Source organism: Aythya ferina, assembly GCF_964211825.1.
Source record: "Aythya ferina genome assembly, chromosome: Z".
Lineage (NCBI taxonomy): Eukaryota > Metazoa > Chordata > Aves > Anseriformes > Anatidae > Aythya > Aythya ferina.
This window is the reverse complement of record NC_140299.1, coordinates 47,337,725-47,363,265: the sequence shown is the minus strand read 5'-3', so window position 1 is coordinate 47,363,265 and position 25,541 is coordinate 47,337,725. Positions and strand designations below refer to the sequence as shown.

Sequence of the window (25,541 nt, the reverse complement as noted above, 5' to 3'; positions counted from 1 at the left end):
TTTATCCTTCAGGAAAGCTGCAAGAAGAAAAACAGCTGCTTATGTACAAAGGAATGAGCACACTGGAAAGAAATGTATGCAACTTCTGAGTGCCCAGCACTCTTAATATTGTAGCTTTTGAAGACTTATTTGGAAGTGTTAGGACTGGCATTTCAACTGATGCATAAGGTGGAACAAGACATACTTACTGCACCAAAGAATGAGTGTGGTGTGCACCAGTGCCATGAGAGAGGCCACCACTCCCATGCTGGAACCATCTCTATGCTAATTATTTAACACAGAATGAAAATGGTCCTAGTATGACTTGTGCAGCTCAAGCAGTGTACTATGATCTATTGCCTCTGTTTTGAGTTCAATACAAGCAAACCAGTTTATTTTGGGCTTGGAGGTCTTGGTGTATAAATAAGAGATTGATAAATAAGATTTGGATCACATTTATTTAAAGGCACTTCCACTCTCCCATTTCTTTTCTCTTGATGCATTTAACCTTATACTTTGTTTGCAGTATTTTGAAGAACATTCCTTTCTGGTGTTAGCAAGTTCATTTATTTGAACACATTTCCTTTGGTTATAAAGTTTCTGTATGAGATAAAGAGTTTCTGACTAACACTCAAAACACAGACAGCTTAAAACCTACTGAAGTTAAAATCTTTAGTTATTGCAAATTATTCTTCCCTATTTGAGATATTTACGGTAGCTTTAAAAAATTACACACTGAGTGAATTTTAAGACTACACATGCATCAAGTTCATTTATTGCTAGTTAACAACTGCAGATTGAAAATGTGTGGACCTACTTATTTCACAGTGAAACTGTATTACTGTGTTGCTGTTCTGCCATTTGGCCTTCTGCATCTAATAAACAGAAGACAGAAATAGAGTTTTATCTTAATGTTTTTCAAAAATCTGTAAGCAAGTAAGATGTCACCTAAGAATCATTATAGGGTGAGTCTGGGGGACAGCTGCTCCTAGCAATAAAGGAAAGATTCACACATAGCCCCAACATTATCTACTAACTAACAAGAGTTTCTTCAGATGATTTGTTTCACATTGAAGAAAGCACTCTCCTAATTCTGGGACTCCTGACCCGCTGGTTTCCAATACTGAACCACTCCGTAGTCACATTCAGATTGAAAATTCTTATATGCAAACTCTTTTCCCTGTTCATGTTGATAATCACAAATTAATGCTAACAGACCTCTGACACCAAGGTTCAGTGGGAACCCTTCCTTCATTCTGTTTATGCTTATGACATCTTTCATTGCTAAGGGACAATCAAAAAAAGACTTCTCTTGAATTGCCCCTCCTCTGTTTGTTCAACAGCTTTGGAGCAGACTTCAGGTTAGTTCTGTGTTGCTGAATGATAAGGTAAGACCTTAGAAAAGTGTAACTGAATTTTGCCTTGAGTGCAAAGAAGTACTCCAACTAGTTAAAAACTGATTGTCGGATTTTGTTCAGCTCTACTTTGTAAAGAAAAAAACATGTCTAACAATTAGTGAACACTCCTGTGACACCTTATAGTAAAATTTTTAGATACATTCAAAGAGCAGAAAATAATTCCATAAGATTTTGAACAACCCATAATGTTTCCAAAGTCATTTTTCATGTTCTTCTACAATAAGACAAAATAGAATATATGGCAAAAAAAAAAAAATGAAGCTTTTGCTGTGATCTTCAGCAAGTGGTCCCCATTCCACACTACCACAGGGAGACTAGAAAAAACAGTTCAGCAGTTTTAGATGTGTATCAAAGTGGCATGAATGCTAACAAATCACAACCTACCTCCGGGTCAAGAATAGCTGTGGGCAAAACCATCTTTCATCGCTGGGATCAAATTCCGTTTAAGATTAGAATAAATTAGGAGATGATCACCATAGCCAGTAACCAACTGTGCATTTCAGCCTAAGGCTGGTTTACTTCTTTTACCAATGTTTTTCTTCAAAAGTAACAACTCAGGTATCCATTAAATACCCATCAGAAGAGTTTATTTAAATCATAAAGAACACTTCCACCATAGTTTATCGAAACAATATATTGTTATAGATTTTATACATCTTACATTCTACAAAAGTGTTCATTTAAAGAAAGATTTTTGCGTCACATCTAACTTAAAGAGGCAGCTACTTTTTAAAGTACTGCACTACAACAGTTAAATGTGGTGAAGTATTTATTAATGCACTTCAGAGATGCTACCTGTAGCACATGGCATCTATTTTTTTTTTTTTTTTTTTTCAGAACAGCTGACCAGTTACATCTGCATCCTCTGATGACTTCTTTCAGGCTTGTCCTCTTACATCTGTAAGCTACAGAGGTGTTTATAAAGGACATTCCTACTAAGGTGCTCCACCACACTGTTATGAGCACATTTAGTTTTTTAAAATTTATTTAAAATATAGGAAAATTTTTCCCTACCTTAGATACAAACAGAGACTGATTAAAAAACTCTTGCATATATACACCGACACAACCCTGAAATGAAGGAATGAGGAGTCTGCCGGCATGGAAAAGGTACAGATAGGACAGCAGGCTGGCCCATTGTATGTCCTCTGGTATCCTTTAACTTCAAAGCAGGACCTGTAGTGAACTGATGTTGGTAACATCAGAGAACAGAAACATCATCACTGTTCCCTATACCGACTTTAGAACGTTCTCTTTTCACTTCATGAATGTCCTTTATACTCCATATTTTCTTCTTTACACCTGCAGTATGATCCCAGAACAATACATTATCACAGGAAGAACTGGGAACCTTCATCATTACGGCCTTCCTTAATTAGGTTTTAACTAGCTGTGCCAGCCCAGAATTCACTTCTTGCTGACTGGTAGAGAGTGACAATTATGCCAGCCTGCCCACCTGAGTAGGTTTATTATAAAGAAAACAGAAGGCATAACAAGGACAACAACAACATAAATCTAAATCCCCTAAGCTCCAAACATCCATCATGTGGAATCTATCCCCAAAGCAAGACATCTTGCTAACAAGTTCTTTTGGTATATTGCACTGTTTACAAATCAAAAGTCCATAAAACCATTACTAGTATGCAAAGCCAGTTCAAGTTGTTCTGGGTTAAGACAATTTGTTTGCTATTATCATCTGCTATAGTTATCAGCCAAGTACACAGAACTTTAGAAGAATTAGGCAGTGCCTCATGTACTCCAGTGTGCATTTTGCTTAAGGGGATTCGAAACAGTTTACTTAGCTGACTTCAGATAACAATTTTTTTTAATTGTTTTATCTTGCTATGCCATTTTCATAGATGGATATTTGATTTTAGATAAAGTATTTACAGATCTATAGAAAAATTAAAAACCTTAAGACACCTAACAGAATCGGATCTACATTAAGTGATGCTCTTCTGAATTCGCAGTTGCACTCTTTGCCAGTTCCAGCGCATAGGGGTTATACTCTTCTTCAAGCTTTCTCTTCCAGATTTTAACTAGAGAATATTAGAATAAAACAAACACACAAAGAAAAAATAAAACCAAAATCCCCTAAGTTACTTTATAACACTTGAGGCAAAACCTAAAATGAAAAGTTGTTGATTTTCAAGCTCCTCCTCCTCAAAGTAAATGCTGAGGTAAGTTGGCACATGTGTCATGAAACATCAGATGACCAATGAAACATTTTAAATATGCAGGAATGTGCTGAGGTCCTTGACCCAACCTCACACTCAAGCAAGGCTCAGCTCTGAAGGTGTATCCAACTTTTGTATCAAGAAAAACTCCTAAGTTTTCAAAACTTCTGAAGAAGTTTTAAAGTTGCCTAGTACCTATAATAACTACTGTTGGCTGCTGAATGCATTAACAGAGCTGGAAGAATGTGTTTCTAGAAGTACAAGGCTTTAACAAAACATTTTGGACAGGAAGATGCATCTCAAACAAGCTTCAATACAGAACTTAAGTCCACCCTAAGTACAGAGTATATACACCTGGGGGGGAAAGGTGTTGGTGGTAAAACACATTTGTAGGATTTTCTAACAAATGGAAACAGCAACTCAATTAAAACCTCTTTGGATAAAGCAACATGTTTCACCTGCCAGAGGATTTCAGAGAGGGATTTTGTCTAAGAGTTTCTCAGACAGAGCTGACCTCAGTTTCACAGAATCAGGAAAACAAAAATCACAGAAAAGCACAACTCCGCCCTTACTAACCACTAACATGACAGGTGTCATCTTTCCAGTGAAAATGGTGAAGTGGAATGATGAAAAAACTAAATCAAATTAAGTCCGTAAATACTCACTATAATTTGGTACATCCTCAAGTTCCCCAGAAGCTGTTTTATCAGTGTCTGATAAGAAACTTTTTTCATGTTCAGTGGTTACAATGTTAAGTTCAGTTTCTCTTAGTCTTCCTTCAGCTTCTTCCTCAAAAGCCGCTATCATATCTCTGTAGGCCTTCCTGGCCTCTTCTGTCAGCTGTACCATTCTATGAAAATGGTCCTATTTAAATACAAAATACTAGTATTACTTACATGAGACAGTATGTTTGAACATCTCTATGAAAATCGGAATGAATATCTGTTATTTGGAATGTATGCATACTTATATATAAAGTTGAAACCCAATGTGTGTTTTTAGTCAGTAAGAACTAAATCTAAAATGTGCATAGGAATATTTTGCTGAAAAATCATGAATGAAAAAATTTTCAAAACCAACTAATGTAGGTTTGTCCACACATGTAACCACTGCAAAGTTTAGAACAGTCTTCTACACGTTACATCCATTTTCACAGCAAGATTGTTATCGTGCAGATTCATTCAAACGTCTGTTCAGCTAACCAGACGGTGGTGATCTTTAATACCTTCCACCTTTGGCCTTGGCTTTTCCCTATCTTTAAGAATATTTTTATAAGCATCCATTGTCTGTTTGGGTTGGAAGGGACCTTAAAGATCACCCAGTTCCAACCCTCCTGCCATGGGCAGGGACAGCTCTCACTAAACCAGGTTGCTCAAAGCCCCATCCAGCCTGGCCTTCAGCACTTCCAGGAATGGGGCATATTGTAAACGATGCAACTCCTCCACCTAAGTGTTTCTAAAACCAGAAAAACAAACCAAGCTTTTACAGAAACCTAACTCTCTTGAAACAAATAAGTCGGAAAGACATCTAGGTGGAGACAATGTCAGGAAGATTGTGAAATCACTTTTTTGAACACTGCTGAGTGGCTCTACATTTATAATTAATTTTTCATATAAGCCACTTACCTAGAATAACGGATACAGGTATGCGAAAGCAAATCAAACAAAACTTTAAAGAAGGAACTTTTTTTTCCACCCTACAGGTAAAAAGTAAAGCTCAACAAAAGCATAAAACTTGATCTCCCAACTCACCTGAGCCCCATCGTAGCTAAAAATTCCCACCACACTCACAGGCACTGATTTGTTCACACAACGGCCTAGGGCCCTGCGATTAAGGGCAAAAACAAATGGGATGTTCTGCTCACAGGCACAGTCGATAATGTTATGTAGCGTCTCATCCAACCCACCTGTAGCAGATAAAAGTGTTAACAATGAACAACACTACTCAAGCTAGAAGACAGTGTTAAAGGATGATGAAAATTACATGATTATGGGTACATTTAGAAATGACAATAGTTTACAAGAACAAATACATGGATCTCAGTAACAGTGTTAGATCTCCATTTTAAAGGAGAACTTCATACTTCTTTTGTTAACTAGCAGTATCCTTAGTCTGCTACTATTCTTTTTGGTTTTGTATGTAAAAACAATAGGATTTACTACAGAAACAAATCAACCATAAAAAGATCTGACTGATACAAAAATATTTAAAAGTTAGTAGAAATTAATGACAATAATTAGTAAAGCAATTTTTAAACAAAGAATCACTGACAACTTATTGTCAATCTGCAGCCTAAAAATACTGATAACAGGAGGGTTTCTTGTGCTGACACAACTGACATCAGTAATCTTTTTCTCTTCTTAGCTGTGCCAGTGCAATCTTTTGTGCAACTGCAATGCATATCAGTAAGTAAACAGTTGTCAGTTTCAAGTAACTTCCCCCACCCCAGGTATTCTTGACTTAGTTCACACTTCAGATGCACTACAGTAAACAATCTGAAAAAGGAAAGCCTCTCTATATGATTGGATTTCAAAGGCTACTCGGATAGGTTCTGCCAATTATAATAATAATTGTCATCACAAGTATACAAAGTCCACTTTTTTACATTTCTTTTATTAAACAAACTTTTCAAAATTTTTTATTTTTAACTTATTTACCCTTTGACTGAATCTTTTCACAGTTAGGAGATATGATGACACACTTCAGTCTGTTCAGCCTCAGATGTTTCAAAACTTCTCGAAGCCCCATAACAAGCCTGCGCCTTATTTTAGCCTTTACTGGGTCTTTTTGATACATACGATCTTGGAAACGAACCAGTTCTTTTAAGAGATCTGTCACACAACTGTCAACTTCTTTGCTAAGTACCTGGCTGCAATAACTGGAAGAAATAATAAATTGAATGTTAACAACTCTAAAATTACAAATGTGTCTTTGTCCATTTTCTATTCCCACTCCAGACACACTTATGACATACAAGAAAACAAATATTTACTTAAGATAATTGTAACTATTCAAGAGCCAGGATTTAGCTTGGACTCTCTTCCTATAATGGTATGTGAATTTGCCACTTGCCATCTTTCTGTTGACATCCTTAGTTTTTTTCCTTGAGATCCTTCCTTACTGAAGGGCTACTTGTGTAAAAGATGGGAAAAAAAATAATTCAGAACCCTTATCTTTTCCCAGGAAATACTAGAAAGATGAAGTATATCCATTTTTACCACAAGGCTGTGGTCTGATACTGAAGTTAAGTGAAATAGGACAAAAGACAAAAATAACATATTCTCAATGTTCTGTGGAGGAGGAATTTGATTCAGATTTCTATCTTTATTATAAGTAGCCATGTATTTAAAGAAATAAATTAGAATTATATACTTTCATTGTTGAACTTTGATTTAGATAGGTCAAAATAAAGATCCTCAGAAAAATGCTTTATTAGAAAAAATACATAAAGACTTATTTATTGGTATAAATATATATAGGTTTATGGTATAAGTTTATATATATATATATGTTTTATTTTGGTTTGTTATCTGTGGTATCTAGCTGTCCTATCAAGTTCTTAGCCACTGAAAAAAATCTTAAGTAAATATTTTTTACATAATTGCCATTTTTCACGTCAGAAGAAAATCAAACTCCATACTAAAAATAAGTACGGTATTGTTGAGTATTAAGCTGGCACTCTATTTAATGCAAGGTACTTATACTCAGCTACTTTTCCTTCCTTAGTCTCATGATTTTTTCACCTTTTTTTTTTTCCCTGCAAGAATAATTTATTCTGAAGTGACAACTACAATGATGTAAAAACTATGTCTCTGGATTTCACTTTTTCACTTATGCACCAGCTTATAGAAAAAGAAATTTAGAATCTTAAACTAAACACTAATTCGTGTTGCACAGAATGCAGTTAAGTATCTTCTAAGGAAGTTGCCACATTGGTGGTACTGTTGGAAAACAGGTATCAGTACAATCGGTACTTACTCTCTAAATCTCCTACTATGGATTTTCGGAAGACAGCAATTTAGCTGCTTTGAAGCCATAGAGCTTTCTGTAGACTCCTTGGTAGACTCCTGGGTTCCTGTACTCTCCAGAAACCCTTCAGCAACTTGCATTACAGGAACAGCTATCACATAAATAAAGATGTTTCAATTAAAAGACAGGCGACAAAGCTACTGGGAAGAGACTAATGTGAAGTACCTATCTCTTGAAGAGTTATTTCAGTATTATAACTATAGTATGTGAACGACTTTTTTTTTTTTTTTTTTTTTTTTTTTTGAATTCATAGAATCTTAGAGTTGGAAGGGTCCCACAAGGATAATGAAGTCCAGCTCCTGGCTCCACAAAGGACAATACAAAATCCAGACTGTATATCCTGAGAGCATGGTCCAAATGCTTGACTCCAGCAGGCTTAGTGCCATGACCACTTCCCTATTCCAAGTGCCCACACACCCTCTCAGTGAAGAACCTTCTCCAGTTTTCCAACCTGAACCTTCCCCTGTCACTGTTAATTATTGTTCTTCTTTTTAAAACATACTGCCATAGAGATGCAGGGAGTCTCATTATGATGTATAATAAATCCAACAGGCATAAACATGTGAAATAGTAATCAGAATCCCAATTACTCAGCTACAGTGAGCATCAACTTTGGCATACTTTAAACTCTAGATAAGCCAGTGTTGAATCTTTGAAAATTTTGAAGTTACATTTTCATTTAGCAGTATTTGGTACAATTGTTGCAAGTGCCAAGTGTGCTCATTCTCAAATCTCAACGTACATACTATGTTATAGCTTGAAAGATACCTGCTTGACTAGCCTGTGGAAGTGGTTCACCTTCAGTAGTATTTTCTGCAGGGAGACAAGTATCTCCATCTTTTAGTGTTGCCGTTTGTTCTAGCAGGTGTTGCTGTTTTCGCTGCTCTCTTTCTTTCAGAATAATCTAAAACATAGAAATAAAAAAAATCAGTATCACAGACAAAAAAGCAGTTTCTCTTACCAAGTGTTTACACACAGATCAATCAGAGAACTTTGGTGCTATAATTCGAGGTTTACATGTATTTTTAATTTTACATATAAATTCTGCAGTTCTTCAGAATAACATTATAGGGAAGGAAAGATAATTCCTTAAATCTACATTAAAAAACATCTTTTTTTCCTAGACTACCAGCATGTGGGTGGAGAAAATCATTTCTAGTGATCTGCCTTGCTGGTAAATGAAAAATGTCTCCCTCTTTACCTTTCTTCTTCAAACTAAAGATTTGTAGCACTTCAGCTAAGCACTCAAATTCTCTCTCTTTCCCACCCACCCACCCAACATCCTGCACATTGCAATTTGCTTAACCAAGAATCCACCAGTCTACCTTCTGCATTTGCTCCCCTGTTAAAAATCCCAAGTCAATCTCTATTGCATTGCTGTTTCTGAACTTGCAGGTTGGAGAAAAAAAAAGAAAAAACAAACTACAGATCACTATCTGTATGGTACACTGAAGAAGGAAGGGAAGAAAGACATTTTCAATCCAAACTTGCTGCTATAGCTGAAAGCCCTAATCAGTTTCTTGAAACCCATCTTCCTTCTCTGCCGTTGTAGCTGGCTAGAAGTGGTTATTGTACACAAGGCTGCCTAGCTCAGATAATCTGCCCAAACTTTGTAATGAACTACACCATGGAACCTAAATGCCAAAGCAAATTTCTCCATTTGTGTTTGTCAAAAAGAAAGAACAAAGATAATCCCTACCACACTCAGAACACAAGATATTATGCAGAAAAAGCAGATCTTTGTCTTTCTCAGACCCACTTTGGGCCTGAGAAAATAGAACAGCCAAAAGACTCAACAGTGATTACTATCCCTCCCCTCCCTCCCCAGGAGTTTGTTATGGTTTTATAGTATACGGCTCTCAAATTCAAACAGTCAGCACAGAGCAACTAGCAAACTACCTTCACTAGCTCCATAAGAACTTTTCTAGACCAAGATGTAACCCAGTGATGGAGTATTACATCCGGGGACAGTGCCATAAATGAAACCAGTGGTACTACAAAAATACTCTGCATAGGAGGCACGACAAGAAACAACATGAATGGGGAAAGAAGGAAGAGAACTGAAGCCCCCAGGCTGATCTAACACCAGTTGCTGGAGAGTCAGCAGAAATTCTGGCTTGGAAGAACCCAGATAAATTAAACACTAACTTTGCATGTTCATTATCCCCACTCCTGAAAATAACTGTATCTTGTCCAAACCAAACAAGGATTCTTTGGGTGTCCCCCTGTTCCAGTCATATGCACACACTTTTGTAGTGATGGCTATCTTCAGCTATAAAGTCATGTAAGCAAGGAAATGAATTCTGGGGGGAAATGGTATATGCTGTTTGTTAAGACTTTTCTTCCTCCCCTTTTCTTCTTAAACCAAGAAAAACCAAAACTGAATTTTGGCAAGCAGAAGCTGAGATGCCTATCCCTGTAACAGGAATTTTAACAGACTCAGAATAATACTAAAATTGCATTAGCCTATAATGTACTACGATTCTATAAATGTTAAAAATAGCAGCACCTTTTTAAGAGGTGTTGGTCTCTTTGCTTTAGGGACTTCTCTCTGCTTCCCTTTCTTTACCAAAGGAGCGCTGGAGTCCAAAGGGTTATGAGGCATCTTTCCTTGATTTAACCGGCGACTTTTTGTAGCTGTAGCAGGTTCTTTAGAAAGCAATGGTATGGCACCACCAACTGAGATAAAAAAGAAGTCTGTATCAGACAACTAGCACAAAGTACCTAAAGCAGAATCCAATGCAAGATTAATGACTGGAATAGGACTAGTATCCACACAGTAAATTTGTGTTGTGTTGCTTTTAAGAATGTTTATAGGTAATTCTGTCATTAAATGATGCTCTTTAATAAAGGTATTCTTAGACCCCTCCCAAGTTAATGACATTTCCTCTACTATTATCATACTACCAGAATCACAAACTCTGTCTCAGAAGTAGAATTTGGCAGATCACTGCACTCCATGCTGCCTTTAACACCAAGCCACCTCAGCTTAGTAAACCTTCAGACATCTCCGTGTTTCACTGTAAAACTGCCGCTAAGTCTTTTATTCAATCAAAACATCTCTCTGAAGATGTCCACTTTACCTGCACTTTTCAGAGGGTTTAGGGCACAGAGGCTTTAAATGACTGGCCGAGTGACAGAAATTGGAACCACCACACCATACCCTACCACACTCAGCTCAGGGTCACTAAGAATTACTGTATCCTGTAACTTCCATTACCTGCAATATAAACCAGGCTACGTTACCAAGTAAATGAGCATGACGTAAGTAACAGTGGAATGAGCTTGACAAACCTCTGTACCCAAGGCAACCTCTTCCCACTGAAAATTACACAAAGCTTCTGGCAATTTGTCTTAAGCCATCTTCATTTACTGCTTCCAAAGTCTTTATGTGCTGATCCTCCAATATCACATATAGCACAATTAGCATGAGCCGCTTACTTCACAAATCTCTTACACCACTACTTTTCTCTTCAGGCACTGTGCAACAAAGGCAAACTAAGAACACTGCCAAGAACGCGTTGCAGTATGATATTAAAACTGGATTTGAAGCAATACATACGTCCTGCAGGCACCTCAGAGCACTTATGTTGCTGAAACTGACGACTTCAACAGTTTGTCATTTTGAATGACTAATGCATTTCCAGAATTGAATTTAAATTCTAATTGCTACCGCTTTACTATGCTTTTCCAGCTAAAGATTATTCACCAAATGAAGTAGTAAGTGGAATGAAATAATTTCAGCTGCAGTTGCATTCCTTGCCTTTCTTGCTCACTGCGCTTCTTTTCCAGCTACAGAGGTCAGCACAATGCTGCTTTACAAACTGATGTTGCATTTTGATATGCACTGATTTAATTGCACTGAATAACACTAAAATAAAAACAGGAAAGTGAGGTAACATCTGCCTTACACTTCGAGGATATCAACACCATACAAAAGTTTGTCTTGTGCAGGCAATCTACTATTAGAAAGGAAGTTCTGTGACCCATAAATTTGTGCCCCACCACCTACTTTTCAATCCATGCATTATATAATAATATATAACCAAAACTGGTTGTTAGCACCTCCACAGCACTGACTGACTCAAATGGGGGGAAAGTAAAAGTCAACTGCAGAATTAAAAAAAAAATAGAAATCATACAGGGTCTCTCAACAAAGCCTGATTGAAGACGAGTAATTTGAGCTTTTTAGAAAAGCTTATCCTGATATCACATTAAACTTTGTGAGATGAATGCTCCTTCAGTTAGCTATTTCCACAGTACTAAAATCATGAGAGAACATTTGTCATCCTTAAATTTCAGCAAACACCATGTTTCTTTTTGCAAAACGTACCTCACTAACACAGTTAAGACTAAATTTTGACCTACAACAGAAAAGGCACTGATCTATTTGTTTCCTTGGTATGCATCAACAAGGTTTGAAGGATTCTATCACCAAAAATCTACCATTTTGTTAAAAGCCACTGCTGCACAATTTTCAGGAACAGCAGAATTCATCCTTTGGATTGCGCTGAGTGATTCTCATGTAACCCCTGTGTTTACAAAGCAGTTTTTTTTGCATAAGTTCATAGCTCTAGGGTTTTTAGCATCAGAAGAGTTTAAGATGGCCTTTGTTATTGTGTAACCCCTTCCTGCAAGCTAAAAGCACAACAGTAACACACTTATTTATGACAAAGCAAAATCTCTCCAAAACATTAATATTTTCCTCAAAACTAGTTATATGTTTTATTTTTATTTATTTATTTTACAATTCAGTGTCTTGAAGATCTTTTCTTGCCCCAAGTCTTCCTCTAAAAAATTTAGACTTTCATGTCTTTTTTTTCTTAAAACAAAAAAAAAACAAAACAAAAAAACACACAACTGAATTAAAAAACAACAAATACATACAAAACATAAGATGATTTTCTCTTGCATCTTGTGAACAATGCTCCTGCCTGAATATTCACAGATGATTATATATCAGAATCAGGCTGCATTTAAACTTTGAATACTTAAACACAAATCAAGTTGAAAGAAAGTAAATTTAATCATAACCAGTACCTGAAAACACCACAGGTTTAGAAGACTGTTTTGACTTCTCTGTCTGCTGTTTCTGCTCCAAGACTGCCAGCATGCCACCTAAATCCAGTTGCACAGGAGTTTGACTCTTCTTACTATTGCTTTTGGATGTTTCCTAAGCAAATGAGGTATAGATTAGAACTGTTTTCCATTTCTGAATACAGAGACTGTTGAATAATATATTCTTACAAACTTTATTCACAGTACACTTTTAATTTTTAACTTGATTTAATCAAACTATTATGCTCTTTAAACTCATATGAACTTTAATGTGAGAAACAAAAAGTCAAAAACAGTTCAAATACTGTGTTGTTACTTTTTAATAGTGAAATAAAGCATAGAATAATAAAGTCTTTATTAAAGCAGGTGTTTCATGTCAGGATCACACTTTGGTTAAACTGCCACCTATTTTTGACATAGAAAAAAGGCTTACCAGAATTGAAAGTCTTGTTAAAAGTACAGTGAAATTTCTAGGGCATGTGATTGCAATACACATACATCACCATCTTCAATGCTTTTTTAAAAAAGAGGTCACCAGCTCTTCCTTTAAGCAGCATTGCCTTATAAGCACTAATCTTTGTCTGCTTTGAAGAGAAGTTGAAAGTGGCGTCCCATATTTGCCACCGCATGTAATGATTCAGAATATAAAAAGATTACAAACGAATAGACTAGCAAAGACTAAGAAAGTGCAAACTGTGACTGCAGAACATGATAAGAAAATAACTCTCAGATTTTTACTTACTCTGGAAGATCAATTCTATTATCTCCTGTTTTAACACAGTTAAGGAAAATGATCTCCTCTTGCTGAGTGCAAGATCATACCTTTCAACAGAGCTATGCCAGAACCTACAAGCCAACATGGAACTACTTATTGACCTCACTGTTGTGGTGTTTTTCTCTTCCTTGACCCAGGCTAAGTGGATCTCCATGTCTTAATCTGGCCAAACCATTTTCAAGAGGTTCTCAATTTCTTAAGACAATCAGTGAGGGCTGGATTTATGTAACGATCAAGTAAGAGAGGAGAAAAAAAGTATTGCAATACCTGAAACTTACATGCATTAAAAAGCTAGTATTTTCCCCTAAAAATTGTAATACAAACCAGGGGGGTAGCAATTACTACCACTGAGTGTTTTGAGTCAAGAAGACCTTGTCACTTACCTCAAAGTATGAATGAGGAACTACCAATACAATCATGGAAGGGCTTGGACTTAGTCTTATATTTAAATATGTTAGTTTCCTTTGTAATTTTGAATTTTCAAATATAAATTAATTTACCTGCATTTTCTTCCTTTCTAATGGTAAAGAAGGAGCCTGCTTCCATGACAATCCATCTACTTTAGGAGTCCTATCCTGTGTGGGAGAGGAACTATCCCAAGATGCTTTGGGGTAATGGATCTTTATTTAGAAACAAAAGGTAACAAGGAAGAGAAAGTATTAAAAGACACAAAAAAGGTAAAGTGAAAATGGTATTAAATTCATTTGGTATATGCTAGTCATCCTATCTACAGTAAATGGGGTTTAAAACTATGATCTACATCTTAAGCAGCAATGAAATTCTTTAACAGTGAAATCACCTGTTTGCTGCCCTATTACATCAGGCTCATATTTCCTTACTTTTTTCATGTTTGTAATTAAAAACAGCAAAGCAGCTTCCTCATCAAATAGTTGTTATGAAGGAATATAAGCTACTTTATGATAATGCCTCTACAACCTATGCTTGTTTTCAGAGATGATATTCCACTTAAGCTTACAAAAGTCAAAGGCTTTTCTCTTGTTTTCACTGCAGGTCTGCAAACTGCCTTCTTTATAGCAAACCTGGCTTGAGCAATCACCATGACTTCTACTGCCTTAAGCAGTAAAAAGAAAAAAAATGTGTTTTGTTAATGCCACTAGTATTCACGGTAAAACAAAACCAAGGACAAAAAATTCTACCAACAAAACTGGCTTCAAAGAAAAAGAAACAGCTTTTCACCTTTATTATTTATTTGCTCTGCAAGAGCAATCACATTTCCAATCCTTGTGATTTATGTTTGGGATTCATACCAATACTGAATACATTTCCGTATTAATCCTTAATAAATTTTCAAATGAATCCTTAATTCATTTTACTTATGGAAAATTAAGTAGCTTTGATTTATAATTAAGTAGCTTGGATTTATGACCAATGTCAGACTGAAGTTCTTACCTTTACACAGTTTGACAACAGTGTTACACAATTCAAATGCCAGTGAAATTTGTTTGTATGCACAAACAGCAAGGCCAGAAAATGAGTCTTCCTATTTTGTCCTTTTATGAAATGCAAAATTAAACATTAACATTATATGTATGAAAATCCTCAATCTACTGAATACATTGACTTTACAGAGAACCTATGGGGAAAGCCATGGGTAGAGGGCTACATCATAAGCATTCACATTTAGTCAAGAGAACTCCACCTTCACTCAACTAAAACCTGCAGTCTTTTCATGTTTATTTTCTTAAAATTCAGGTAAAGTTGTAAGATTACTTACTTCAACTTGCTTTTTGACAGCAGGAGTAAATGGTGATTTCTGAGATCCTAATTTGGTTCTCCTAGCAAAAGCAGTTACCAGATCAGGAAACTCCTCAGCATCCTAAATAAATTAAACAGAAAATGTTGCTTTTGTATGAACCATCAAGTCCATATTCTCAAAACTGAGTTTTCCTGTGCTCAAATGTTTTTCTCCCTGCTTATCACTCACTTACCATGATTTATTTCACTGTACAAAAATTCAGAAGCTGAGTGTAGTGCCACCAACTATAATCAGCACTACAATGGTTAAATCAACTAGGCAGTAGTAGTTAATTCAGGGCTGAAAGAGCTTAGGAAAGAAATGCTTCCAACAGCAGCTTGTTATTGCTGTCAGCTGATACAAATAATTAGACATAAATGGCTCCTAAAGGAGTGTTTTTCAGATCATTTAACAGCCTTGCAAGCAACTACCCTCTTCTTCCAGTACAGTCTCCAGCTGTGCAATTCTGCCTTAAACATGTTAGTGGTGAAGAACAAAAGGGCAGGCAAAGGGGTAATAACTCTTGACTACAGTACAGAAGTAAACAGATAAATCAGTCAAGAGATTGTGTAGCCTTAGACACTTAGCAAATTTTAATAGCAAAGGATCCAGATTTTGGATTAATTAAGTCACTGGTACAGACAGGGTGAAGCTTGCTCTACACTGGCCACTTTATACCCAGGAGAGCTTCAATCAGAATGACCCGAAACCACCAGCCTGGTTTTAATTCAATTGCTTCTCCTCCCACTCTCTGAGAGGCCTTTTCAGCTGTGACGATACTGCTGAACGTACCAACACTTCTTCTAGAGCCTGGAAGACTTCTTATAAACAGCCCAAGTTAGCATGTTTAAGAACAGGCAAGCTCAGTCTGTACAGACACACCTAACTCAATAAATTATTTTAGAAGAAGGTCAAAAGAAGACTGGAAGAAAGGGAAAATGTTTTCTGAATGCACTCTTTCATCTTAAGGATTTCTTTAACCAGAGTTAGTACCTTTGGATTTAAATAGCCCTCGGTAGAATGAATACTTATTTCAGTTTGTCCAATCATTTACTGAAATTACATAAACTTCTGGCATTTGCAACACCCTGTAGTAAAGGGAATAGTTAAAATCTAGCACTCAGAGTGGCATAATACCTCCTTATATTTGTTCTTAACTCATTACGCAGAAAAAACGGAGGACATAAAACAAATTAATGAAATCAAGCAAATAATTGCCTTTTTATTCTCTTGTCTCTTTTGATTCCTTCTAAGACATCTATTTTATAGACCAAGAAATATTATTCAGTCTTGCCTCCCACAAGAACAGTTTTGATACCTTTGATCGTTGTCAGAGCCCTCCATCTTTTTTTAGTTCAGGTATGTGTATTTTTTTTTAAGGAGTAGGGCATGCAAACCAGTATCCACATTCTATTTAGATCAGATCTGTCCAGGATTTATAATGTCATAATGTTTTCCATTTTCTTTCCTATTTTTCTGTGAATAATTCATAACACTGCTTGCATGTTTGACCAGTACTACTAGCACTGGCCTGATTTGATGCTGTTACTAATAATTTCTTCCCTCAGGGAAAATACCTGGTTCAGAGACATTCATTGTGGACATAAAAACAGGATTACTTTTCCCCACATGCACTAATTTACACACATTAGGAGTTTCTATTAATTAGTGACTTTTATGAAATCTAGTAAGCATTCCAATACATTCCTCCAGTGAGCAGCTGCAAATGCAGAACCTTCTTAAGTTCTTGAGGTCCCCAGAAGTTCCACATGCACGATCGTTTTATGCTCTTCTATTTCAAGAATATCATACAAGCATCTCATGCATTTTTCACACTCAAGCTTTTCTATCAAACCAGGAGGCTCTAAAAGCTGTTCCCAACTACCACCCCAGATGCTGCATCCACATCATGGATTTCAGTGCGATATGTACATTCTGTTCTATGGTCCTATGCGATTTTTTTCCCCTCTTTTTGTACCATTACCACAGTAAGTACCATTACCTTCCTACTATTTTCCAGAATTCCTGCCATTCTTCCTGTTTAGATAAGTCATTCACAGATCAGATATTCTATTTTGGCATGTAGTAAAAAAAAAAAAAAAAAAAAAAAAAAAAAAAAAAAAAAAAAGGATATTGTAATGCAGGAAAGATCATGCAGATCTTTGATTCTATCCACAGAGAAATAATGAAAAGGTCTGTTAATAAAGTCGTTTCTTTTGACCTACCAGGGCAATGAACCATGCATGCAATGACAGTTCTGACATATGGTCCATGTTAAAACGTACAGAACAGAGGCCAGCCAGGAGGTCACAGGAGGTCGTTTCACAGACTGAATATTACATACAATACATCAAATATATAAATCAACACAGGTGGTTACTGTTGTACACTACTGGACTTTCAATGAAGGGTTGTTAAACCACAGATCATACAACAGTTCTTTAAGGTGGGAGAGTCTAAGGCCTTCATGATACTGATACACAACAGTATCAATACACTAATATGCATATTACAGTTAAAAAAATTAAAATATTACTGAAAAAAATAATTAGCAATCAGGAACGTAAATGAATAGTGACAACTATGTTCCATAAGAATTGCTTCCAGATTTGAGATGGGCTGAAGCACATTACCAATATTGCATTCTTTAATACTGTGGCACACTACGGTATCAAGTATACTCCCCATCCATTGCACACTTTGCTTTCTGAAACAGTTACTGCACAATATTTTTCATTTAGGAAATCTGTTTTTTTTTGGAGCCTGTTAACATCCAGATTCTCCAGTCTTTCCTGCACAACTATGCTAGTTCAATCCCTGGTAAGTCAAAAGGCACAACCGCTCCCCACCTGTAACTTCTAACAAAAATCGTAACTGACATGGATATGACCCAATTTCCTCTACTAATGGCATTTGAACTTAAATGTGTGGAAAGCTGACTAATGTCTGGTCTTCCAATACACACTCATAACACTAAAAAAACAAAAATATTACAACAAAAACCTCCTCACTGTACCTCAATCCTTGGTGGTTCCTGTGTTGCAGTAGATTTGTTCTGAGTTTCTTCTACATCAGTGGGTGACTTGTTTTTCTTTTTCTTCTTCTTCTTTTTCTTCTTCTTTTCTGACACTTCTTTATTCTCAGTTTCATTATCAACAGTGTTTATTTCTTCCTGTTAACAAAAATCATGAGGTATGACTATTAGAAATTGATTTATTTAATTATCACCTATGAAAATAAATACAAGAGTGACCACACTTACACAAATAATATGCATCTTAGTCAGATTAAGCTAGAAAATTCAAGATCTCTTAGTAACTCAGAAGTACTGCAAGAACTCTTCATTTGAAGCACTTTAAATAATTATCAGAACATATCTGAACTAATGAGATTCCAATATGAAATTTCCACCCAAGTAGGACAAGATTTCCATGTTACATTCCTGTTTCAGAATGTGGGAATTTCAATAAAGTCCGGCCTAAGAGTGGCATATTCAAATCAGCTATTTTGGAATTCTGTGTTGCTGGATTTGCATTGTTTTTCTGATACCTTGTTATTCTTTTTTTGACCGCAAGTGGAGAAAAAAAAATCTAATAAGGACAATGGAACTTTATGTTACTTCTTAAACGTTACACTAGATACAGTATTTAAAAAAAAAGGTAGTGTTTCACATCAAGAGACACACAGTAAGAAAAATTAGTTTAAAGCAGGTAATTCTCAAGTACCTTTACTGGACTATCCTGCTTTTCTTTGTCTTTGGGAAGACCTTCAGATGCTGGTGACAATGGAGTTTTCTTTGGGGGTTGTGAAAGCACCATAGCCCAAGTCAGACCTGGCTGAGCAGAATCATCTGTAGGTGCTTTAGGAAATGCCGCTGAGGAAAAAAAAAAAGTGATATTCAAAGACATCACAAAATATTTCTCAAATATTCAGAAGACACAGCGTCAATAGTGATTTAATCAAGGACTAGCAAATACAGCGTAGAGCTATATTCTCTCTGAGGAAGGAGTGAAATAAGATGTTGTCTTATACATTTTGCTCCTTCAGGAAAGCTTCCAGAGTTACAATTACTCCACATATTGTCAGGCCCTATATGCATACATTTAGTCCAATTAAATTATGACAGGAAATTATACTGTCATACAAACTACATAAATCCATGCTCATTTTCTAACATATATTTTTTAAACTATGAACTCCTAGGATATTTCTATATAAAATTCCTTTAATTCTATATAAAATTCCTCTATATAAAATTCCTTCAGCTGTGAACCACGCAGATTTACATACAAGGCCACATCAGTCCTTTCTACTTTCTGAAAAGTTTCCAGTTTTGCAGATATATAAACACAAGCTAAAAGGTTTCCTTACATGCCTCAGCATACAGGAGTTTCACCCACTACCATTTAGTGGTATTGGTGTTTTGGGAGAAAAGAACTCACACATTTTGTAAATATTCCTAAAACACAGCAAAGCACATCAAAAGTAAAATAAAATAAATAAATAAAAATAATTGAGTGATTAAACACAACAGTTTACTGAGTTTATGTGGCAAGGTTTTGGTAGTGAGGGGACGGGAGGGATGGCCTCTGTGAGAAAAGACCAGGGGCTGCCCTCAGGTTGTACACAGCTGGTTCCAGTGACAACAAAAAGGATCCACCACTGGCCAAACCTGAGCCCATCAGTGATACAGACAGCACCACTGTTTTAACGCATTAAAGGAAGGGTAAAAATGTTGCACAGCAGCTGTGAAAGATAGGGTGACAAAAATGTGAGAAAACTCTGCAGACACCAAGGTCACTGAGGAACGAGGGGAGGAGGTGCTCCAGATACCAGAGCAGAAGTTCCCCTGCAGCCCATGTAGAAGACCATGGTAAACAAAACAGGCTGTCACTTTGTAGGCCATGGGGGACCCCATAGTGCAGCAGGTGGACATGCCCTGAAGGAAGCTACAGCCTGTGGGGAGGCCACATTGGAACAGGCTGCTGGCAATAGGGGCAGGCAGCCTCCTTCCCAGTCGGGGACAAAGGCCACATCAGTCTCTTTCTGAAGGACTCTACCCTGTGGGACAGAGCCGTGTGGGAGCAGTGCTTGAAGAGCTGCTGCCTGTGGGCAGCCCCCGCAGGCTCAGCTAGGGAAGGATGGCATCCATGGGAGGGACCCCACGGGGAGCAGGGGCAGAGAGGGACCGTGAGGGAGTGGCAGAGGGACCGTGAGGGAGTGGCAGAGATGAAGCCTCAGGGACTGACCGCAGTCCTGATTCCCTGTTCCCCTGCGCTGCTCAGGGGGAGAAGGTATAAGACTCGGGAGAGGAGTGAGGTTGAGCCTGGGAAGAAGGTTGGGGGTACAGGGAAGGTCATTTTAGGGTTGTCCTTGTTTCTCACCATCTACTCTATTTGTAGTTGGCAATGAATTAAATTTAGCTACTCCAAGTTGAGTCTCTTTTGCCTCTGATGGTAACTGGTAAGCAATCTTCCCGTCTTTATCTTGATCCACAAGCTTTTCCATCTTATTTTCTCCCTCTGGCACGTTGAGGAGGGGGAATGCAGCTTGGTGGGCACCCAAGGTTAACCTTAACATTTATTTCAAACATCAGTTTTATTCAGGGGGATAGAAACTCACAGCAACATTTGCAAACTGATAAATGCAAGCAGTTCAAATATGTGGAAAGAATTTACACCTGCAGCACATACCTCTACCATCAAATGAAGAGGGAATTAAGCTGGCTACTGCTTCATTTAAAGTTTTTGATGGGGCTTTGTTTTCTGCAGAAACATCTTCCTGTAAAATAGAGGGTCATATGTCATACAAATATGAATAACACCACTTACCTAAACAGAGCTAAAACTTAAAAACAGAATAAAAAAAATCCTCAACCCTTGCAAACAAAGGTGTAGGGAATTTTGCAGCCCACTTTTTTGTTGTTGTTGCTGTTCTTAGTGGAATCATCATTTGGACCCCACTGCATTATAAAATATAAGCAGATGCTTTTCCTGTGTTTTACAAGTACGATGGCTACTTCCATTTTACAAAGTTACCCAAATAATGATTCTAAAACATTTTATTGTTCATTCTTAATCTCCCAAGAACACTGAAAACAAAGTCCATCACCAAACTCAAACTAGCAATGAAAAAAAAGGAACAGCAAAAAGGTACTCTGTCCATCACAAGCAGTTTTCCCCTGAAGGGTACTGTAAGTCTCATGCTATTGTGATTTTTTCAAAAGGATTCATCTATAGCCACTGTTGAAAACTCTGATTCAACATGCTTGGCATACTGCTGAACATGTCAGCATTACCAATCTAAACTGTCACAGTACATGGCTTTCCTGTATCTGCACACAGCACCAGATAACGAAGGAATAGAAAGAAAGAGTAAAAGAGAAAAGAAGTGTTAAGCTATGAAACATCCCACTTGCAAGCTACTTAAACGGGTATTAACATAATGCAAAAATAGTTTCTTGAATTTAGGAAAAAAGTATTTTTATGAGTTCTGCAACATGAAGCTAACATTAGCTAACCTTTCCGTTCAACCAAGGAGACATTTCTGGTTGACTAAGGCACGTAAAGTTACTTTCTGCTGAACATACTGGTCCACTTCGATGATGTACATTCCATGTCTCACTGGTTTCAAAATTCTGTGACTTGTGGAAATCCAAAAGAGTAGTTTCAAAGGCAGGTAAAGGAAGAGACTCTATTTTTGGAGTTTGAGTTGACTTCTTGCTTGTAGTTTTATTGTAGCTGTCTGAATAAAGCATGTAAAGTCAAAAAAATGAAACTTGCTTGTGATTGTCTCTGTATGTCCTATAGCACACCAGTTGACATAGCTACTGTAACTGTTACAAGAACCATTGCTATATACACATCTCATAGTAAAACAAACAAACAAACCAAACCCTAGTGTTTATAACCAACTTGTATAAACAACAACAAATTGACAAGCAACTGTTAATTCTGACGCTTGCTTAGGAAATTTTTATATCGATTTACATGAGCTTGTGCAATCAGCAAGAAGACATTACCATCTGTTGTCAAAAAGTCACAGAGTAAAAAAAAAATAAAAATCCTGTTCCTTAACCACTCTAGATATAGAAAAATGATCACAAACCAGAAGTTATAACACAGTCAAATATTTTACATCTATCCTACATGTTTCAAACCAAACATTTATACCTGGCTTCATGGAATCTCTGCTCCATGCAGTGGACTGGGATGAAGTCCTGTTCACGATTTTGACAGAAGACTGCTCTCTATCATGCTCTTTCTTGTCTGATTTTTTCTCATCCTCTTTTGATCTCCTCTGCTGCAAAGTATTTGTGACATGTTTAGTTGATTCTAGAACTTAGTAAAACTAAGTTAACTGTGCACAGTTTAACTGTGAAGCTTTAAAATGAAGCAAATACATCATAAACACTACACCATAACCACAAATAACCAACAAAACCAGGAACGGCCATTAAGTGATTTATAACTGAATTTTATCTACTTTGTTACTTTTTAACTGTGCTACTTGTAGCCCATGGAAAAGGGATTATTCCATGCTTCTATGCAACTATGTTTTAAGATCTCATTAAAATCAATCACAGCATTGTCAAAAGCTTAAAATCATTTTGTCTTAAATTGTCCAGTCTTACTTTCTAAGACTGAGTTTCTTCTAGAAAAGGAATAAAATCCTAAAAGCATTCCAAGCTTTTGACTAAACTACATATTATTAATTTTGAAAAGGAAGAAAACATTTAGACTGATTTAAAACAATATCATAACTTTAAAAACAGTGCTCACCTTTGAAAGATTCTTACTTTCTTGTCTGATTGGATACTTTTGCTGGGCAGATTGACTAACTAGGCCAGAATCATTACAGGGTGCTGAGTTGTTACCAGGATGGTATGAGCCAGCTATTGGATACATATTTGAAACAACATCAGGTGAGTAAGAGCTGCTGGAGTATTCACAGAATGCAGGAGCTCCCATAACCCTATGTGAGGGACGTTGAGAAAGAGATGAGAAGTCGTCCTGGGGTAAATCTTCAGGATATACTGGGTGCCTAGATAAACATAATATTCATGGTCTGAATGATTTGTTTAACAGGAAAGCTATATTTCAAAAGAAAAGTATTGCATGTTATTGCAATGAAGTATTTGCTCACTGCTATAGGCTGTTTAAAAAATACATATTTTGTTTTGGATAAAACATGCAGTTTAGGAAATATTTAAAAATACAGGTGTTATCTGTTTCCAAGTTGCAAATGTAGTATGTTTTATATTTACAGCCCTCATTTCTGTTTAAGGTAACTAGCTTTCTTTGTTCTTATTTTTGGTCAGCTTTTTCTTGTGAAACAAATGAAATGCACAGTATAACTACACAACATGCATTAGACACTTGACTACAAAAATACAAGCACTAAACAGTGAAATCTATCCCAAAATGGCATAATAACAAAGTATGAATATAGCATCTTATGGGGTAGAAGGCATGTATGAAATACAAAGCAAAATGTCTAATTCGTGCCTTTTTCCTTCAAAGGTGTACTCAAAGTTCCCTTCCAATTTCATTTTATAATTTCTACAGAAATTGCATGCTGAGGTCCAAACTTGATTAAGGAGGGAGGAGGGACATTTCTCAGCTGTTGTGTCGAGATGAAGACAGTTTAATAAGAAAGAAAAGGGAGGGAAAAACACAGTTCTGTCTAATTTTTAAAGCTGTTCAGCATGAAGCTGTTCATCCCTGGGGAGATGAAAAACACAAAAACGCTCCCATCAGAACAAGATGCTTGTTGGAATTCTGATAAACTGTAGTCAAAATAACACCTGCAATGACAACAGCCAGGCCTGTCATCACAGATCAACGTTCTCCCTGTGAAAAGTCCTTACAAAAACAGGGCCTTGGGAACAGGAGATGAGGTACCAGACATAAGCCCAAATACACAATACACAAATACAGAAATGCACAAATCTAAACCTGGAAAACAACAGGTGGAGCACTTCTAGAAGCAGAATATCAGTGTATTAGAGCTTTGACTTTCCCAGAGCACTCAATGTCCGAAACTGGAAAGCTAAAACCCTCCAAGAAATAACATTCAGAAAATGTACGTACTTATCCAGAGATGGGTTTTGAAAGAATGGGTAGCACGGAGTAAAGTATGTAGGAGACACGCATGCTACTGAGGATTCTGTCCATGCCATGGTTACTGCCGCATGTTTTGGGATAAACGGCTTGACCTCTGCTGATAACTGGACGCCCTAAGAAACAAAACATTTTTAGGCTACATGCGTTTTGAGATTAACATTATAAGCGAACAACATTCACTCCTGTGAGCATAACTATCACAGAAGAGCGTTAGTTTGCTCTCTGTGCTCTTGACAAAGCATGCAAAACAACAAAGTGCACCAAAAAGAAACAGAGGAAGACGGAGAGGAAAAATCAAGGAGCCCTAGGAGAAACGCGACTGCTCTGGAAAGTTATTTCCTTTAATCCCAAGGTTATCGTTAAATATCACACGGGCCCGCTTCAGAAAGCACAGGGGGTAGCTCAGCAGACGAAGAGCGTAAGCTGCAGCTCCCGACTGGCACTGCTGCGCGGTCCGAGGCTGCACGCGTGTCACAATAAGGGCTTCCTCTGCTCGCACCCGTATTTTAAGGCAGTCTGTGTGAGACGAACGCTTAATGACGCAGCCGTCCCGCTCCTGGCCCGACACCCATCGGAATTCGGGTGCATTCCCCTCTCGCCCTGACCCACCCCCGAGCCGCAATCCCCCGGCCCGGCCCCGCCGCCCCCCCCCGGCCCCCGGCGCGCCCTGGGGCTGTGCCCGGCCTCACCTCGGCGCCCCGCAGCGGCGCCGTCCACCTGTCGGCACACATGGCAACGGCAGCGCCGGGACGGGCCGGGCCGGGCCGGGCCGGGCCCCGCAGCTTCGCCTCAGCCTCGCGCCGCTCCCCCTCCGCCGCCTGCAAAGCGCGCGGCGGCGCGGGGCGATGACGTGCGGGACCGCCCGGCGGGGCGGGGCGGGGCGGGGCGGGGCGGGGCCGGGCGCACGGAGGCCGCGGCCGGGGCCGGGCTGGGGCTGCTGCCCCCGGCAGGGCGCTCACCTGGACCGCCGGGCATCGTCACCGAGGGTACTACAGAAGTTATCAATGTGTAAGAAGTTTTATGGAATGTTTTAACTGTTGTTTGACACCTTAGGACGAGTTTATACCACGTCATCTTGGCCTCTAGCGTAAGATAATTCTTGCCGAGAAACAATATAGCCTCATCACGTTAGTTGCCTGGTGAGTTAGAACCCCAGACATCTAGGTTTCATAGATCATGTAAGAATAGTTTTATTTTTTTGTCTGAAACTGAACAGTTGCACCA

General features: G+C 37.7%; 2 protein-coding genes across 4 annotated transcripts in view; one reads left to right on the top strand and one right to left on the bottom strand.

Annotated features, from left to right (window-relative positions):
- SEMA4D (semaphorin 4D) overlaps positions 1-2,540 on the top strand; it is a 99,162-nt gene extending 96,622 nt beyond the window's left edge. The window contains exon 19 of the mRNA XM_084503166.1: positions 13-2,540. Coding sequence (XP_084359292.1) covers positions 13-57 — 45 coding nt within the window. The 3' untranslated portion in view covers positions 58-2,540. The remainder of the gene's footprint in view (positions 1-12) is intronic.
- On the bottom strand, positions 1,959-25,167 carry SECISBP2 (SECIS binding protein 2). 3 transcript variants are annotated; one of them, XM_084503159.1, is made up of 18 exons: positions 25,007-25,167; positions 24,285-24,430; positions 22,974-23,235; positions 22,365-22,494; positions 21,713-21,936; positions 20,886-20,973; positions 18,918-19,066; positions 18,209-18,364; positions 15,172-15,273; positions 13,937-14,056; positions 12,644-12,776; positions 10,113-10,282; positions 8,372-8,507; positions 7,553-7,694; positions 6,232-6,452; positions 5,326-5,480; positions 4,240-4,438; positions 1,959-3,436 (listed from the first exon to the last, which is right to left on the bottom strand). In XM_084503159.1, exons 1-18 carry the CDS (start codon positions 25,046-25,048, stop codon positions 3,336-3,338), a joined length of 2,676 nt encoding a protein of 891 aa, XP_084359285.1. In that variant the 5' UTR covers positions 25,049-25,167; the 3' UTR covers positions 1,959-3,335. The 3 variants fall into 3 exon arrangements, with proteins under 3 accessions (XP_084359285.1, XP_084359286.1, XP_084359287.1); XM_084503160.1 differs by having other exon boundaries at positions 22,365-22,491; XM_084503161.1 differs by having other exon boundaries at positions 22,974-23,166.
- Between the last annotated feature and the right edge of the window lie 374 nt (positions 25,168-25,541).

Excerpts from the sequence above, each read along its gene's own strand:
- SECISBP2 (XM_084503159.1), bottom strand. The coding sequence starts at position 25,048 with ATGTGTGCCGACAGGTGGACGGCGCCGCTGCGGGGCGCCGAG. Across the intron at positions 7,695-8,371 it reads TCCACAGGCTAGTCAAGCAG|CTGTTCCTGTAATGCAAGTT; the intron begins GTATCTTTCAAG and ends TTTATGTGATAG. Across the intron at positions 6,453-7,552 it reads CATAGTAGGAGATTTAGAGA|TTATTGCAGCCAGGTACTTA; the intron begins GTAAGTACCGAT and ends TATTTCTTCCAG.